Source organism: Girardinichthys multiradiatus, chromosome 21, assembly GCF_021462225.1.
Source record: "Girardinichthys multiradiatus isolate DD_20200921_A chromosome 21, DD_fGirMul_XY1, whole genome shotgun sequence".
NCBI classification, from domain to species: Eukaryota; Metazoa; Chordata; class Actinopteri; order Cyprinodontiformes; family Goodeidae; genus Girardinichthys; species Girardinichthys multiradiatus.
The window spans coordinates 16,082,950-16,102,526 of NC_061813.1; the positions used below are offsets into that span (position 1 = coordinate 16,082,950).

Sequence of the window (19,577 nt, forward strand, 5' to 3'; positions counted from 1 at the left end):
TCGAACAGGGACACTGGGTTGGTTTATTGAGGTCTAAGGAAATCCGGTCCTTACTGAAAATAGTGAATACGTTGTGCTATCAGCTCCGAACGCTTTAATCGCTGTTTTTGGTGTTGTTTATTTGGGGAAGAATAGATGTCATAAACCGAGAGAGGGAAAACATTACTGTTCTTTAAAAGATAGGTTGACACTGCAGGTGTATATATTTTTTTTGTTTCTCCGCCCTCCCCTGACAACTGAAGCAAGCTGTCAGTATTCATATTTCTTCAGGTGACGCGTTGCTCCGTTCTCTTTTCTTACTTCTGTCAGTGAAAGTACTGAGTGTACCCGGATCTAGGCGCAGGGCACAGCTTAATGCGCAGCATCCCGGATGTCCCCGGTGTTCGGCTCCAACATTAGGGCTTCTCGGTGAGCCAAGCGGACCATCCGGGCCTGGAGTCCGAGGAATCCAGCGACCAGACTGGTTTGGTTGGTTCTGCATCATCCGGACGGACGTGACACGACGGTGAGACCAAGAGATCAGAGTTTAGAAACGTGTCTAAAGACATTTTCTGTCTTAATAAATCATGTTTGGTTTGGATTGAAAATGTCCATCTCTATACTGGTCCTCTAATAAAGTAAATGTAAAAGTCTCTTTTGTGGTAAAGTTTCTTTAAAACTATTAACCAGGTTTTCTGTGAAGTCAACCAAACCCACCTTAGGTAGAGTTTATCACCTTTAGAACATTATGCAATTGTCATTTTATTATGTTGTAAGTTGTTTTTTTATCAAAAAAAAACAAAATCTAAACTCACAAGACAAGATTCAGACACACCTATGGTGACATCACATAAGGCATCAGCCATCCCCCTTCAAAAGGTGTTGACATGTAATTTGTGAAATCCTGCAGTGGAAAGTTATGTATCATTATCCAACTGTGTTTACTGTTAGTTTACTTTTTTTGTAAAACGAAAACAACTAAATGTCCTTTTTAAACCTGCTTTATTCACAATTAATATAATATTCTCTGTTTCTGGACTTTGTATGTCTTCTTTAGATAATAAAATCTCATAATCATCCTTCTGTATTTAATTTTACACACATCCTAAAGTGGCTACTTGAAGAAAGGCCATCATTGTCATGGTCTGGCTGTTTGTTCAGCTCATACTAAGAGACCTTCAGAAAGGTCTTGAGCTTTTGCAAAAATATCTTATCAAATATCTGAAGTGTGTCAACAATAAAAGTGTCTGGAATGTCTGGTCTGCAGACACGACCTAAGAGGCACTTTGCTTAATGGACTGTTAATAAGAACCCAGCGTGTAGTAAAGCTTACAATATGCTATGGTTTATTGGTCTTCAAATTCTTATTTATTGCTCTTGCCCAAAAAGCTATTTGCACCTCTCTACTGTTTAACAACATTAGGCCTTGGGGATAAGTAGGACTAATAACATCACAGCCTTCGTTCAGCCAGCTAATCGGCAGTGGGTGGCATTAGAACGAGAAGGGCCAGTGTTGCATTACTGTATGTGCTGTACTGCTGAAGAAAACTGGTGTCTTTCTCTGAGACTTCAAACACTATGGGGAGGCTTTTTTGTTCATTTTGTTTCAGTTATAAACTTGAACATTTCATCTTCTGAATAAGACAGGATCCAGGGAACACCACTCTTGATGCCTAAAATGTTATTTTTGTTGTTTTTCTTTTTTTTATGACATCACAAAACTAGCCGGAAAGAGTCCAAATCCTGATGTCCAGTGGTTTTAAAAATGTCTGACAAAATGGTGGCCCTTGAAAAAATGTGATATGTACTGAGGTGATACTTGTTCTCAGGTCACCTACTGAGACCTTCATACGTTGTCCGAAGATCTCGTCGGTTGCTGAAGCACAACGTGTCAGCAGTTATAGTGTCAGGAAATTCTGGTCTGCAAACAGGCCCAACGAGGAATCACTTTACGCAATGGCTTCTCTTAATAAATGTATACAGTGGTGATAATTAATTTTCAGATCCCCTTTTCTAGAACCGACCTAACAAGTTAGCTGCCCCTGTCCACTGTTTTAGGACAAGAAAGGTGTGTCATCACTTATGAGACTACTCATGTCTCATAGTAAATGTGGTTTATTGCACAAAGAATAACTCAGTGATATCCATTTAATATGTACCATTGAGATATAATAGTTCCAAAGCATAATATTTATCCCAAAGAGAGTTTTTCCACTTACTATATGCAACGTTATAAAGTCCAATTTCTAGAAGAGGTGTTTCTTAAGACTGTTCTTTCCATCTAGTGAAAACCATGACACTCTCACAGCCAGAGCAGCATCTCTTAGTTTCAATAACATGGCCTTGTGAACAGCTAGAGTGTTTTCTGCTGTGTTTGTTGAAATGTTGAAGCTATAAGTCTTAACCAGTGTTAAAACTCCAAATGAGGGAAAACCTGACCTAACTTGCAGTATGCTGGAAGCCTGAAGAGAGACATGTTGAACACAAACTGACAAACTGTGCGTCTTTGCTGCAGGTGTTGTACGCTGTGGAACTGGATAGCTCCCGGGTGGCTTCAGGAGGACGATGACAGTGCTCTGTGTCTTGATCCTGGGCTTGTTCTCGGGCTGGGCAGTGGGCTACAAGCAGGGGGACAATGTGACTCTTTATGTCAACAAAGTGGGCCCTTATCATAATCCTCAGGAGACGTATCACTACTACACTCTGCCCGTTTGCAGACCGGATAAGGTCAGTTCCTCACTGTTTTGTCGCTGTGTGTAGACATTACATGTCAGGGGAAAACTCAAAGTCCTTTCAGTTATTTTATCACTAAATTTATTTGGAAGATGTTTCATTTTCACCTTGACAGCATGATTAAACAAGAAGGTTTCAGTTAAACTGCAATGTTTATTCCACTTTTTATCCTCAAATACAGTTTAATTATGTTTGTGTTACAGTTTTGCTTTAAAAATGAAAATGTACATTTAGTTGTTATAAACCTTACATTAATATAATAATTAACACAAATATGTTACTATCTGTCCTTTTAATGTGTTCTGTATAGACATTAGGATAAGATGACTTCTGTCCACTTGTTGTAGGTTTTATAAAAAGTCTTGCAGCTTAACAGTAGGGTCACTAAGAGTTTCCACTAACTCAGATAAAACCGTTCGTGTTGTTTTATTAGCATACAGTGATGACAGCTGACAGGCGTTTAACTCGCCCTAGCTGCTGTATGTTTGGTTTTGAGCGTATACTGCCTGGCCACAAAAAAAGTCGCCACCAAAATAAAAAGCACATAAACTCTAATATTTCGTTGGACCGCTTTTGACTTTGATTACAGCGCAAACATTCGCTGATGCATTGTTTCAGTAAGCTTCTGCATTGTCACAAGATTCAGTTGGGGAAGAAAATAATCCATTGATGTAATAACCTGGTCATTAAGTATATTCAGGTAGTCAGCTGACCTCATTACGTTTCCTGTGGCACTAGGCATGATGGGTGCATCACTTCACCTGCCTCTCTTCTTACCCTGATGCGCCCATCACTCTGGAACAGGGTAAATCTGGACTCATCAGACCATATGACCTTCTTCCATTGCTTCAGAGTCCAATCTTTATGCTCCCTAACAAATTTAAGCCTTTTTTTCTGGTTAGCCTCACTGATTAGTGGTTTTCTTAAGGCTAAACAGCTGTTCAGTCCCAATCCCTTGAGTTCCTTTGGCATTGTGCGTGTGGAAATGCTCCTATTTTCACTATTAAACATAGCCGGAGTGCTACTGTTACTTTTGGCCAAACGTTTAAAAGATCGCCAATCACAATCATTCAGGATTTTTTTCTGGCCACATTTCTTCCTCGAAGACAATGGGTTCCCACTGTCCTTCCAGTTCTTATTAATGTGTTAGATAGTTCTTAACCCAATTTTGGTAGTTTCTGCAATCTCCTTAGATGTTTTCTCTGCTTGATGCATGCCAATGATTTCTCCTGAAACAGACTGACATCTTTTCCATGACCACGGGATGTGTCTTTCAACATGGTTGTTTAAGAAATGAGAAGCAACGCATTGCACCAATTGGGGTTACATAACTTGTTGCCAGCTGAAAGATAATCGCCCATGCAGTAATTATCCAATGGGAGGGTCGTACCTTTTTGCTTAGTTAAATCCAGGTGGCTCACTCTCCACCCGTGCTTCTTGCTGGTGTAGATCACTTCATAAAACCTTCCTCTTCTTCCTCAGGTGCACCACAAGTCCCTGAGTCTGGGCGAAGTGCTGGACGGTGACAGAATGGCAGAGTCTTTATACCACATCCGCTTCCGGGAGAACGTGGAGAAAAAAACTCTCTGCAAGCTCACTCTGTCAGAAAAACAGGTAATTAATATGTGTTGGCACTCATAGCAACAATGTAGAAAAAAACAGAAAAATAAATTCAGCTTTTATTGCTGTAGGCTGATCTTCCACTGAAAACAGGTCTGCAGTAGTGTGTGATGTTAGATTTCTTTGCAATGGGACATTCACGTTTATTTCATTATAAATTTCTGTTTTAATAATATCATGATGATTCTGAAAATCATCTCGAGTCCCCCCACTTGGTGTCTCGCGATCCCACTGGGGCAGAAGTTACCAAAGTGAGTAACCTTTAAACCCCAGAAGAGCCATCTTTGTCTTTGGTTCTGCTAAATAAAATTTGTCTAGAGCGGTAAAAGCTACATGACCAAAAAATACAGCATTTTTTTTACAAAAAGAGAATGAAGGTATACCAAAGGGGGAAAAAAACACAGAAAAACTACTAAAACTAGAACTTTTGTATCAGGATTATCATTGGGGCACAGTTGATTTAGCTGAAAATAATATTTCTCTGTGAGGAATGTTTTCCCTCCCTGAATAAATGTGCCCAAATAACGGTTTGACTTTCATACATTTTTTTTTCAGTCTGAGATTAAGCTCCTGCAATAAAAGATGAGTTTATTTTACAGATGTTACAAGAGGTGGTGATTGTTTAAAATGGTTTATTTAATTATAAATGAAGCGATTTTGGTTTGTTGGCCAGATGTTTTGTGAATGAGGAATCACTGTTGTTCTTATATATAAAAGCTGTGCTGTTTTGTGTGTCTCAGGTGGACGAGCTTCGTGAGGCCATCGAGGAGTTGTATTACTTTGAATTTGTCCTGGACGATATTCCATTCTGGGGATTTGTGGGGTACATAGAGGAGAGCGGCTTCCTGCCTCACAGCCACAAGGTGAACAGAGAAACTGTGTAGATTTGGTTTTAAGACTGTTGGTGCCACCCGTCTCCCTATTTACCTATGATCTCCTCTTGTTCCCCTCAGGTGGGTTTGTGGACTCATCTAGACTTCAACATCGAGTACAACAGCGACTCTGTGATCTTCGCTAATGTCTCAGTGAAGGACGTCAAGCCCTTTCCCTTGGAGGAGGGGGCAGGAGCCGCAGTGGGCAGAGTGGGTGGAGGCAGCCTGACAGTCACACACACCTACAGCGTCCGCTGGTACGAGTCCAATCTGCCCTCTGCTCGTAGAGCCGAGCGCCTCAGAGACTACTCGTTCTTCCCAAAAACACTGGAGATCCACTGGTTGTCCATCATCAACTCACTGGTGCTGGTGGTGCTGCTGCTGGGATTCGTCATCATCATCCTTATGCGGGTTCTTAAGAATGATTTTGCCAGGTTAGTAAGAAAATAACCATAGTCATTTACAGTTCTGTCCTGGTGCACATGGCTTTGTTTTGGCTGTTTTTGGTCAGTTTAGCCTTGAAATTCTGTCCTACTTCAATGAAAACTACCACCTAAAACACTAGATCAATAAGAAACAGCAATTCCAGATGTTTTTGAACGGTACGGTTCTGCTTAATGTTCTTCATAAGAACATGTCAAAAAAAGGCCAAATGTGTTTCTGTACCTTTTTATTATAAAGGAATTCCTAATGTACATTATTTGAAGTGCATGCTTGAAACGTGCGCATGGAGCGGCAGGTAAATTAGAGTTTTGGCCCATATGAGCTTCCATTCAGGAACATAGACCACCCTGGTTTATTTCTCTTCACCTTTCCGCTCCACATTTTTCAGCTTTATTTAAAAAAATAAATTTGAAAAAATTAAAATTGATTGTCTAGAAAAGGAGGGTCTGTCCCGCCCCTCCAATAAAACTACAAGGGGAACATTGATGTTCCTCTTTGTTTCTCCTTGCTCCTTGTGTGTATGTGTGTGTGTGTGTGTGTGTGTGTGTGTGTGTGTGTGTGTGTGGGTGCAGGCCTACATCAAGACTTTACAAAGCGTGTTCCTGTGCCATAAGTTCAAAACAATATAGCTCCTCTCCCGATATGGTAAATTGGTACCGTTTAATAATTGACTACATGTTGTGATTTTCTAAAAGGGGCAGGTGGTCCTTTTAGCAGAGGGGGGGCTAAAGCTTGGATAGTGGTAGGGGAAATGCTGCATGTTTTCATACAAATCAGTGTTCTTTATCCCCAAGCTGATGTTAACATGATTACTCTGTTTTTATATGACTCATTGATAATTCAGCTCCTCACATATTTCGTTGCGGTTTGAGTTAAATGCATGCGACCAAAACTTGTAGAAAATGATGTTCTCCTACTTCATGAGCTTAACGCTTCGCTTTGAATGGTGTAAAATTTAAAGAACAGGTCAAGTGACTCACCCAGATGGGTGCAGCACTCTCTCCTTCACTGTGAACATCAGTATAAAGGTTGAAAAATGCTTATGGATTGTTGGGGAAAACTCAGATGATTCTTTAGATCAGCAAATTAATGTGCAGGACCTGCAATACAGTTTGACAAGCCACAACCTCCAGTATAGGCTCCGGTTGATCAAAATGACTTAATTGGGTGCAAATGAAATGATCATAAACAGTTTCCCATCAACGGGGATCAGGTGTCATTTGGGATTTCAGTTACAGATCATTTTGAGAAACTGATCCCAACTATTGGATCAGCACATCCCTGTTTCATACTGAAAGCTGGACCTTGACTTTTATTTAATTGGCAAGCTCCACAGAAATTCAATTCAATTCAAAGATACTTTATTGATCCCCGAGGGGAAATTAGAATTCCAGTACAACCCATCCAAACATACATCATGACACAAGACAAGGGGGGGACAGGTCACCGAGGCTTTGCTGCCCACTCACAGGCGCTGCCCTTGCTAGATGAGAAAAGAGGCCACATTAGGAAAGTAGAGGGAAAAAAATCATATTTCACACTTTATCCTTAGCAGGATACAGTTTGAGATTGCAAAAAACCTCAGAACAAAGAAGCAACAAGTTTACAAAACAACATCATGCTGGGAACAGTGAAGGTGGTGTGAGGGGGTGCATATGTTTATCTTGAGCATGTGTGTGTGTGTGTGTGTGTGTGTGTGTGCAAGTAAGTCCATGAAGCACTGTCACAGAGACCATTGTCCTTGATGGTACGTTGGAACGTTCATCAACCGGTCACAAAGTTCTGAGCAGGTCCACAGATGTCCTCAGGGAAGGGAGGGGGCAGATAGAGCAGAGCGTCATGTTTACATAACTTCCAGGAGAAGTTGAAGATAGCCAGCCATCAAGGCCGCGCAGGGGAGCCAGAATCAGAATGATGCTTGGCTTGGAATCGTTGCGTTTTCTGATTGAAGTTGGGACATTGGTCCCACTAATCAAGAAAAACAAAATAAAGTACACAAACGGTAAACCTGCAGGTAAATTTCAAATGCAGCTGTGCCTTCGTGTGAAGGAGTGCGTCTTTCTGCTTCTCAGGTACGCTTTCATCTTTTGTGTTTGAAATGTCATTTTTATTGATTTCAGGTACAACGTGGAAGAGGAGGGCAGCTGTGATGATTTGGATCAAGGGGATAATGGCTGGAAAATCATACATACAGATGTTTTTAGATTTCCCCCCTTTAAAAGTCTGCTGTGTGCTGTTCTCGGAGTGGGAGCCCAGTTCCTAACTCTCGCCACAGGTAAGCCTTCAAGTAGACAGAACAAACAGCGAATCACATAAATACTATTCTGTTTAAATGAAAACTACCGCTGCTCAAGTTTAAAGTGAAGCAAAGTAGTTTCAGCTCCAGTAACCTTTAGCAACAGTCTGTATAAACTCAGCATACATGTTGCATAGAAAGGACAACCTAGAAACAGTATCTTCGATGTCTTGTTGGACTACAATACATTTTCCTTGCTCGCTTTTTACTTTAGCCATCATCGTCATGGCGTTGCTGGGAATGTTCAACATACACCGGCACGGGGCCATCAACTCGGCCGCCATCGTCCTGTACGCTCTGACCAGCTGTGTGTCCGGCTACGTCTCCTGCAGCTTCTACACGCAGATCAACGGGCAGCGCTGGGTGTGGAACATCATCCTGACTTCAGCTCTTTTCTCAGGTGAGGTAGTTTTAGGAACCTCAGTAGCTCAAGTTCAAGCCATTTATTCTGTTTCATTTGAGATTTTCTCTAATTATCTGTATTTTCATGTATGAAGGTGATTCAAGGCAAGAGTGTTTTATGCACATGGCCAGTTTTATATTATAGATTACAGCAAGCAGACCTAATAAAACAAAGCATCAGTTTTTTTGGAAAAGTAGAAAATCTGCAGGATGTCAGTAACAATGTCAGAAATGTTACTTTTTTTAAGTGAGTCTGATAGGTTTGTGTGTTGTTACAAGGACTCTTTCAGGTTGGAGCTCAGCTCTATTTTCAGGGAGGGAAAATCTGCAAACTCGTCTTTTTTTTTTTTTTTTAGCTGACAAGAATCCAGGAAATGATGGTGCTTTTTCATTTCTTATTTTCCCCTTTAGCGTGAGGACAAACGGGCAGCGCTTCAGTGTTTGCACTGCACATCGTATGTGAATACCGAGGCTTTCAGTGCAGGACTGAGATATTCAAAACACTGTGGCATACAGGCTTGTTTTGCTCAACGCACTCTGTTGTAAGGCATTCCAAGAACGTAACTCTGGCTGGTACCGTAAAAAGGTTTTGATAGATCTAAAAGCGCTTAAATTCCCCGGAGAACCTCATCCCAGCTTGGAGGCATACTGATGTCAGATATAGTTTTAGACTGAGGAGTTGTGTGAAAGCGCTGCCCTACGTTATGCAGAAAAGAAATATGATGTGCGTAGCATTATTTGGGAATGTGTGTCTATTTTTGCGGCCTAATCAAAACTACATGCTGCAGGTGGAGATGAAATGCATTATTGTTCTTTAAATGAATAAAGAAAATATAGTTTTTTGTTAGTATCTTGTATTTGATAAATAGAATTAAGCAAAGATTTTAGAATAAACACACAGCTAAAATTACAATACCGCATCTTTTTCCTGTGCTCATTTTTTTATTGAGTTACACAAGTTTAAAAAGATGCTATCGGCTTCATTAGTCAAGCTTTCTGCTCCGGTAGCTTGTCTTCCATGGTCAGCTCACAGCTTTTTCAATTCAATTCAGTCAGTCAGTCATTTTCTATCGTTTATTCCATAGTGGGTCGCGGGGAAGCTGGTGCCTATCTCCAGCAGTCTATGGGCGAGAGGCGGGGTTCACCCTGGACAGGTCGTCAGTCCATCGCAGGGCAACACACAAACAACCATACACACACTCATTCATACACCTAAGGGCAATTTAGAGTGACCAATTAACCTAACTGGCATGTCTTTGGACTGTGGGAGGAAGCTGGCGTACTCAGTGAGAACCCACGCATGCACATTTGCAATTCAATTCAGTTTTTTTCACAACACATGTCGTCTCAAGGCACTTCACAACAATCAGGTACATACAATCCAATTAATCCTAACCATTCAACAGTGCAGTCAGAGTTAGTTATTTATTCAAATTGGATAAAAAGTTTTTCTATCTAAGGAAACCCAGCAGATTGCATCCAGTCAGTGACTTGCAGCATTCCCTCCTCCCGGATGAGCATGTAGAGACAGTGGACAGTCATTTTCTATCGCTTATTCCATAGTGGGTCGCGGGGAAGCTGGTGCTTATCTCCAGCAGTCTATGGGCGAGAGGCGGGGTTCACCCTGGACAGGTCGTCAGTCCATCGCAGGGCAATACACATACAACCATACACACACTCATTCATACACCTAAGGGCAATTTAGAGTGACCAATTAACCTAACTGGCATGTCTTTGGACTGTGGGAGGAAGCTGGCGTACTCAGTGAGAACCCACGCATGCACATTTGCAATTCAATTCAGTTTTTTTCACAACACATGTCGTCTCAAGGCACTTCACAACAATCAGGTACATACAATCCAATTAATCCTAACCATTCAACAGTGCAGTCAGAGTTAGTTATTTATTCAAATTGGATAAAAAGTTTTTCTATCTAAGGAAACCCAGCAGATTGCATCCAGTCAGTGACTTGCAGCATTCACTCCTCCTGGATGAGCATGTAGAGATAGTGGACAGTCACTGGCGTTGACTTTGCAGCAGTCCCTCATACTGAGCATGCATGTAGTGACAGCAGAGAGGAAAAACTCCCTTTTAACAGGAAGAAACCTCCAGCAGAACCAGGCTCAGTGTGAGCGGCCATCTGCCACAAATGACTGGGGGTTTGAGAGAACAGAGCAGAGACACAAAGAGAAGAAAGAAGCACTGATCCAGAAGTACTTTCTATGGGAAGGAAAAGTAACTGTTAATGGATGTATCTCCTTCAGTTATTTCACCTAGAAAGAAAGAACAGATAAACTCTGAGCCAGTTTTCAAGGTTAGAGTCTGAAAGAGAGCACATAGAGTTAATCACAGTAAAAGCTCAGTAGTTAAGTGGCGCTAATTTACAACAATGTCATGTCAAAGCACCTCACAAAGGGTCCCACTGATGGTCATTGTTATACTAAAAACCACAAGGATTGGGATACCTCATCCTGTCAGACTGATTATAACCATTGGAAAAGAGAAGGGGCCATACAGGTAGCAGAAATGGAGGGTGTGTTTGCACCTCAACTATAACTGAGCCGGTTTAGGCTAAACCTGACTCCCCCTTACTGCCAACTGTAGTTTTAAAACAACATTACCTGAGTGATGGGTGTAAAGTAGACATTATTCTCATGGGGTAACACATTCTGTGGATCCAATCTGTGGATTTGAGCTGGTTTGCAGTGGAAGCTGCAGTAAAGTTAATGTTGGTGCTATTTCCTTCTGGGTTTATTGCAAATGCTGCAAATTTAATTCTATCCAAGGGTGGAGTAGATTTAATTCTCTCAGCAGATTTAAAAGTTAGCAGTTTAACTTCTAATTATAGTAGAAATGTGCAAACCTAGTACTAACTACTGATGGGAATCAAGGAAGGCAAAGAAAATATAAGGAGCAAAAAAAAAAAATTTATCTAATTAGCTTAAAAGTTAGTGCAGGACTGAGATATTCAAAACACTGTGGCATACAGGCTTGTTTTGCTCAACGCACTCTGTTGTAAGGCATTCCAAGAACGTAACTCTGGCTGGTACCGTAAAAAGGTTTTGATAGATCTAAAAGCGCTTAAATTCCCTGGAGAACCTCATCCCAGCTTGGAGGCATACTGATGTCAGATATAGTTTTAGACTGAGGAGTTGTGTGAAAGCGCTGCCCTACGTTATGCAGAAAAGAAATATGATGTGCGTAGCATTATTTGGGAATGTGTGTCTATTTGTGCGGCCTAATCAAAACTACATGCTGCAGGTGGAGATGAAATGCATTATTGTTCTTTAAATGAATAAAGAAAATATAGTTTTTTGTTAGTATCTTGTATTTGATAAATAGAATTAAGCAAAGATTTTAGAATAAACACACAGCTAAAATTACAATATCGCATCTTTTTCCTGTGCTCATTTTTTTATTGAGTTACACAAGTTTAAAAAGATGCTATCGGCTTCATTAGTCAGGCTTTCTGCTCCGGTAGCTTGTCTTCCATGGTCTGCTCACAGCTTTTTCAATTCAATTCAGTTTTATTTATATAGCGCCAATTCACAACACATGTCGTCTCAAGGCACTTCACAACAGTCAGGTACATACATTCCAATTAATCCTAACCATTTAATAGTGCAGTCAGAGTCAGCAGATTTAAAAGTTTGCACTTTAACTTCTAATTATAGTAGAAATGTGCAAACCTAGTACCAACTACTGATGGGAATCAAGGAAGGCAAAGAAAATATCAGGAGCAAAAAAAAAAAATTTATCTAATTAGCTTATAAGTTATTAGCAGCACCTCCAATTTCCATCACTTTGTTCCAGTTAATGAAATATACAGGTCCTTCTCAAAATATTAGCATATTGTAATAAAGTTAATTATTTTCCATAATGTAATGATGAAAATTTAACATTCATATATTTTAGATTCATTGCACACTAACTGAAATATTTCAGGTCTTTTATTGTCTTAATACGGATGAGTTTGACATACAGCTCATGAAAACCCAAAATTCCTATCTCACAAAATTAGCATATTTCATCCGACCAATAAAAGAAAAGTGTTTTTAATACAAAAAACGTCAGCCTTCAAATAATCATGTACAGTTATGCACTCAATACTTGGTCAGGAATCCTTTGGCAGAAATGACTGCTTCAATGCGGCGTGGCATGGAGGCAATCAGCCTGTGGCACTGCTGAGGTCTTATGGAGGCCCAGGATGCTTCGATAGCGGCCTTTAGCTCATCCAGAGTGTTGGGTCTTGAGTCTCTCAACGTTCTCTTCACAATATCCCACAGATTCTCTATGGGGTTCAGGTCAGGAGAGTTGGCAGGCCAATTGAGCACAGTGATACCATGGTCAGTAAACCATTTACCAGTGGTTTTGGCACTGTGAGCAGGTGCCAGGTCGTGCTGAAAAATGAAATCTTCATCTCCATAAAGCTTTTCAGCAGATGGAAGCATGAAGTGCTCCAAAATCTCCTGATAGCTAGCTGCATTGACCCTGCCCTTGATAAAACACAGTGGACCAACACCAGCAGCTGACACGGCACCCCAGACCATCACTGACTGTGGGTACTTGACACTGGACTTCTGGCCTTTTGGCATTTCCTTCTCCCCAGTCTTCCTCCAGACTCTGGCACCTTGATTTCCGAATGACATGCAGAATTTGCTTTCATCCGAAAAAAGTACTTTGGACCACTGAGCAACAGTCCATTGCTGCTTCTCTGTAGCCCAGGTCAGGCGCTTCTGCCGCTGTTTCTGGTTCAAAAGTGGCTTGACCTGGGGATTGCGGCACCTGTAGCCCATTTCCTGCACACGCCTGTGCACGGTGGCTCTGGATGTTTCTACTCCAGACTGAGTCCACTGCTTCCGCAGGTCCCCCAAGGTCTGGAATCGGCCCTTCTCCACAATCTTCCTCAGGGTCCGGTCACCTCTTCTTGTTGTGCAGCGTTTTCTGCCACACTTTTTCCTTCCCACAGACTTCCCACTGAGGTGCCTTGATACAGCACTCTGGGAACAGCCTATTCGTTCAGAAATGTCTTTCTGTGTCTTACCCTCTTGCTTGAGGGTGTCAATAGTGGCCTTCTGGACAGCAGTCAGGTCGGCAGTCTTACCCATGATTGGGGTTTTGAGTGATGAACCAGGCTGGGAGTTTTAAAGGCCTCAGGAATCTTTTGCAGGTGTTTAGAGTTAACTCGTTGATTCAGATGATTAGGTTCATAGCTCGTTTAGAGACCCTTTTAATGATATGCTAATTTTGTGAGATAGGAATTTTGGGTTTTCATGAGCTGTATGCCAAAATCATCCGTATTAAGACAATAAAAGACCTGAAATATTTCAGTTAGTGTGCAATGAATCTAAAATATATGACTGTTAAATTTTCATCATGACATTATGGAAAATAATGAATTTTATCACAATATGCTAATATTTTGAGAAGGACCTGTAATGCAGATATACTGGGCCGTGACATTAGATCACAAATTAATCACTTTTTAATTACTGGCAAAGCTCTGGGGCACTGTTGCATGAAATGAAAATCAATAGATGCTTTATATTGATTTGGTTCCACATTTCCGCAGCTCCCCTTTTCCTCACTTGGAGCGTGGTGAACTCGGTTCACTGGTGGAGCGGCTCCACCCAGGCTCTGCCGGCCACCACCGTGCTCCTCCTGCTGGGTGCCTGGGTGCTGGTGGGCTTCCCCCTCACCGTCATCGGCGGCATCGTGGGAAAGAACCGAGCCGGCAGCTTTCAGGCCCCGTGTCGCACTCGTAACATCGCCCGGCAGATCCCCCCACAGCCCTGGTACAAACACACCTTTGTGCACATGGCCATTGGAGGCTTCCTACCTTTCAGGTGAGCTCTCAGTTTGCGTGAAGAGAGGTGCAGCTTTAAACATTCGTAGGTTTAGATCTTTGCTTCAGATTGTGTTAACAATGGACTTTTGAGAGATTACTAAGGATTAGCATTTACAGTCCCTTGCCAAAGAATTCATTCATACATTTTTACATTTTGTCACATTATAACCACCAAGTTCATTGTGTTTCTTGGTATTCTATTTAATAGATCAACACAAAGTAGTCCACAATTATCAAGGTTTAAAATGAAGGTTTGCAGAGGTTTTTACAAGTAAAAATCTGAAAAGTGTCATCTTGGGTGTGTCTTTACCACCTAGAACAGCTAAAGACAACATTTTTAGCCCCTTATGCTTTCAGAAAGAGCTTAAGCTCCATCAGATTGGGTGGGAAATGTCTGTGAAGATCAGTTTTCAAGTCAGCTTCTAACAGGTTTTCTTCCTGCAGTTCTCTATATTTATCTCCCTCTAACCTTTTATCAGTTCTGACCCCCCTTTCCTGTCCCTGTCCCCGCAGCATGATGCTGCCATCACCATGTCTCACAAGGGGATGTTTGTGTTCAGAGTGATATGCAGTAGTAGTTCACACACAGCCCATCTGACCAGGGTACCTTCTTCCAGATGTTTGTCTCTCCTACATGGGTTGTGGCAAACAGCCATGTCATGGGAGGTTTGCAGGTTTTCTAACTTTACTCTGCTTTAAATTTCTACGCAACCCTATCTCTGACCTGTCTGCTGTGTTCCTTGGTCTTCATGGTGCTTTCTGATGTTCTCTAACAAACCTCTGAGGTCCAGAAAAGCTGGATTTATACTGAGAAGAAACTTCACAGAGGACACTGGGCTACTTTGTCTAATAATGTGACTTCCGAAGGTATTTGTTTGTGCCTGGTTAAATACAGCTGTCGGCCACACTTTTCAGTTCTTTATTTGTAAATAGTTTTGACATCCATGTATGATTATCCTCCCGTTTCTCTATAATGCTCTACTATAAGTAGAGACTTATAGTAGAGCATTATAGATATACTATATCTATAGTATAGTTTATACTATAGATATAAATAAAATACACTGTTCTCAGTGGTTGTAAGGTGACAAAATTTTCTCTTTTATAGATGATAGTAATATCAAGGAAGACTTAAATTTGAAAGATTGTTTAATACTAGCATCTTGACCTATAGTTTCACACTGAAACTCTTCCCCCAGTGCCATCTCAGTGGAGCTCTACTACATCTTTGCCACCGTTTGGGGCAGGGAACACTATACCCTGTACGGCATCCTGCTCTGCGTCTTCGCCATCCTCCTCTCGGTGGGTGCCTGCATCTCTGTAGCCCTGACCTACTTCCTCCTGTCGGGCGAGGACTACAGGTGGTGGTGGCGGAGCGTGCTGAGCACCGGCTCCACTGGCCTCTTCATCTTCGTCTACTCCGTTTTCTACTACCGCAACCGCTCCTCCATGAGCGGCATGGTGCAAAGCTCAGAGTTCTTCGGATACTCCCTGCTAACAGCGCTCGTGTTCTCACTGATGCTGGGCAGCGTGTCGTTCTGGGCCTCTCTGGCATTTATTCGCTACATCTACCGCAGCCTGAAGATGGATTAAACTCGAGACAGTCCAAACGGACTTCTTGAGCAAACACAGTGTCTTCTCTCAGTTCATAACTCCTATTGTGTTTAATGGGAGAAGAAATAGGGGCCTTGAACTTCCCATGAGGGGTTAATAATGAAGTCCAGTAGCAGTTGGCTGAATAAGGAAACTTGGTCCAGTGATGGGCAGATGAAGGGAAGTGTTGGGGTGTGGGATTTAGGGAGAAAACAGGATATTTAACTTCAAAGGAATGATTGGTGTCAGCCAGCATTACTAGTGAAACGTTTCGGATGCAGAACGGTGCATCTGGTACTTATTACATGGTGTATCAACTATGGGCTCCACCAAAATCTCTTTTGCTATTAAAAGGTATAGTACATTGATAATATATGGTAGTAGTAATTATGCAGCAGTGCAAGCGATACTTGCAAATGCTCCCACACCTGTTTAAAAAAGCCTATCCAGATATGAGAAATTTTATTTTGCACCGAGTCTGATGTTTTGGTCCTGAAAGTGGACAGACAAAACTATGCCTTGTAGATTTAAGAGCTTTTGCAAAATGTTGGTGAGGAGAGCAATATTGTAATTGTATTATATGGTCACCATCAACTGTGGTTCTGATGTAAATACTTTTTTCAATAAAGTGCATTTTAATACAAAAGAGCAAGCAAAGACTTCTGTGGTCGTTTTCATGCAGACCTTTATTTTCCTGACTTTACAGCAACATCACAACATTGTTGTTATTAGGTGAATGTTTGGACAGGACTGCGACATAAAATGCATCATTTAAAAAAAAACAAAATTAGAAAATGCGATTAAATACTGTTACACAGCTGGACATGGGAAAAGATTCGGCAAATTATGCACTGAGCACCTAAATTTAGTACAGTACAGCAAAGGACTGTTTGAATTTATTTGGCAACAATTATTACCGTGTTATGAACTTGCATTTACATACAGATGCAGTATTTAGCCAATTGGTTCTGGAGTCTCGTGGCCAGATGCTTACAGATACAAATTAAATTGCCCAAATGCTAAGTCACACAAAATAAAATACACATACATAAAAAAAATGTCTAATATTATGCAGCCCTCCTATATAGTAGTACTGGAAAGTTAAGTGGAAGGAAAAAGTGTGATACAGAAAGGGTATATGCATAACTAGTCAAAAAAAAAAGAAAAATTTCAAAGCTGAGTGAATGTGAATGCCAACGCCTTGGCACAATAGCAATATTCACCACTAGCTAACAACACTTCAGCTTGTTAATCCAAACCGTATTTATTGAAAGAATTTGAATAACTGTTTGTCAAGTTACTTACTTCGCATCACAGTGAAAATTTGGCTCAAACAAAGTGGATTCAAACTGGACACAACTGGTATGACAGAAAAAGGCATTACATCGTTTTATATAAAAATAAAAACACCACACAAAATGTTGAAAAAGAAAAATAGTATTCCAACAAAACCATGCACATGTACACAGCTTGAAAACAACATTTGGAAATTACTCAACAGTAGGATAAAAATCCTCAAGGTATTCAAATAAACCACCAGCTACTGGTTTCCATCATGAGCTACAGCTGTGTTTTCCTTACCCTTTGTTTCAAAGCTTGCAGCATGCATATAATTATTGAATGCATTAGGGTTGTAATCAAAGGGACTACCTCCTTGCGGCACGGACCACCCAGCCGCATGGTGCTGGTTTGGCACAGTGGCCTGTGATGCATTAGCGGGCCGAGGTTGATAGCCAGAAGATCCAGCTGTGGCACACACAGTAGCACAGTAGTACACCAGATTCTGTGGAGTGTTCTGGAAAGATGTCCCCATCATTGGCTGGTTGTACTGCTCCCTGAACTGGGGGTGGCCATCTCCTTGATACTGCAAAACAAAGAAGTGAAGAAAAGTTAGGTGTCGAACTTTAAATAATAACCAAAACTGGATCATAATATTTAGTGTTGCATCTCGCCTTTAAGGCCATAACCATAACTCTGATTAGGCCTCCATTATGGATGCACTGTTCTGTGTCCGGATCGCTACTCAGCTGTTATCTCTTAACAGGAAACTCGTGCTGGACACCAGATCCCTACTTTCAAGTACACACTTATTACAAACCGTCATTTACTTACAGGTGGGAAGTGTGAGGCCATGTTGGAGAAGGCAGGTGTGTGAACCGAACTGTCCCTTTGGGCAGTATAACGCTCCAACTCCCAGCTGTCATCTTTCTTATTCCTCCTGAACTTCATTCTTCGGTTCTGAAACCAGGTCTTCACCTACCAACAAAGAGCACAACAGTTTCAGAGTGTACAAAACTACATCAGTCTAAGCTCATCATTCATTAACCATGCTGTACCTGTCTATAAGTCATTCCAGTTCTTTCTGCCAGATTCTTCATCTCAGCTGGAGTGAAGTACTTCTGAACGAGGAAGCGCTGGACGAGAATATTCATCTGACTCTCTGAGAAGGTTGCCCGGACCTTGACTTTAGGGTTAGCTGCAGTACTGGTGCCAGGCATATTCGGGGCAGGAAGGGGTACCTGTGAAGGAATCTGGTTATTGCTGGCTTGGTTCCCTTGTGTGATCAGGCTCTGGGAATCCTCCACGAGACGAGGAAGATTTCCTTCGCGGCTACTGATAGAGCTCCAAGAATCTAAACAAAGAGGAACAGGGTATTAGTGAAATTAACATTTATAAACATCTAACAGCTGAGTTTTTTTTAGTAATGACTAACATTCATATTTTTGTCATTTCATAATTTATTGAAATATCCCAATATGAATAGAGAAACATAAACTTTAAACTGGCAGAAACTGCTACAGTATATGAAGTGTCAGACTCGGTCGCTAGATGGGGCCACGTTGTATTTTTTGAGCGGCGCCACATTTGAAACGCTCTCAAAAGTCAAGATGGTCTCATCCTTAAAACAGGATGTTTTTAACGAGGAAATGCGAATATTGAAACCATTTGTTGACTTAAAAATAGATTACCTATAAAACGGACATGTTGCAAAAAAATACTTTGTACCACTTACCAGGTGAGGTGTGCGTCTCAGCGTCGCTGATTGAATCACTCCTGGGTTGCTTCACTCCACAGGCCTCCTGCGAAGGCCCGGCCAGGTTCGGGTAGCTTGTCTGGATGGCACCGGTACCCTCATAACAATTCCCGGTCACAGGATTTGTATCAGGGCTGCTTGATGAGGACTCTTGTCCGCTGACGACGGTGGCGGAGGTCCCGGCGGTACCAAGAGGCTGCGTCGCGCCGCAGTTGTAGTTGTTCAGGTCCATGGCTCCTCCGTTGTCGTCCCAGCCATTGAGGTTTTCATGGCCCTGCTCAGGCACCGGCTGATACACCAGATTGTAGCCATGGTACGAAGCGGCGTAATTGCAAGATACATGCGTCTTCCATTCTGCCATATTCCCGGTGAGAAATGTTGCGTTACGATATAGACGAAATTTATTTAAAAGCCTAAAGGGCTCCTCTCATAATAATTAAAAGAGACACGCGAGAAAACGTTAAAAACACAGGCCTCAAAAACAGACTCTGCAGGGTGCTCGTTCACAAATCGCGCGCCAAGTGTCTGTTTGTAAGGACGTGTGTGGGTAAAGGCACCGGTGTGTGGGCGGGTGTTTTCCTTTCAACCAATCACTTTGCTTTATCGCTCATTCAGGCAGGTTCCGTCTTTTTCTTTTTTTGTTACTGAGTTTATTGGCTTTTAAGCTATCGTTTCCTTTCACCTTTGAGCACTCCGAACAGTTTAAAGATAAAAAAACGTTACCCAACAAAAGTAGTTTGCAAATTAGTCATATTT

General features: G+C 41.6%; 2 protein-coding genes across 2 annotated transcripts; one reads left to right on the forward strand and one right to left on the reverse strand.

Moving 5' to 3' along the window:
- The first annotated feature begins 64 nt into the window (after positions 1–64).
- Positions 65–16,439, forward strand: tm9sf1 (transmembrane 9 superfamily member 1). Its single transcript, XM_047349919.1, has 9 exons — positions 65–505; positions 2,495–2,706; positions 4,195–4,326; positions 5,073–5,195; positions 5,286–5,638; positions 7,769–7,923; positions 8,159–8,344; positions 13,919–14,192; positions 15,394–16,439. The coding sequence occupies exons 2-9, from the start codon at positions 2,545–2,547 to the stop codon at positions 15,785–15,787; spliced, it is 1,779 nt and encodes a 592-aa protein (XP_047205875.1). The 5' UTR covers positions 65–505; positions 2,495–2,544; the 3' UTR covers positions 15,788–16,439.
- A 16-nt stretch (positions 16,440–16,455) lies between these two features.
- nanog (nanog homeobox) lies at positions 16,456–19,360 on the reverse strand. The gene is made up of 4 exons (XM_047349920.1): positions 18,801–19,360; positions 18,124–18,419; positions 17,900–18,043; positions 16,456–17,651 (listed from the first exon to the last, which is right to left on the reverse strand). The coding sequence occupies exons 1-4, from the start codon at positions 19,180–19,182 to the stop codon at positions 17,328–17,330; spliced, it is 1,146 nt and encodes a 381-aa protein (XP_047205876.1). The 5' UTR covers positions 19,183–19,360; the 3' UTR covers positions 16,456–17,327.
- Positions 19,361–19,577: the final 217 nt, after the last annotated feature.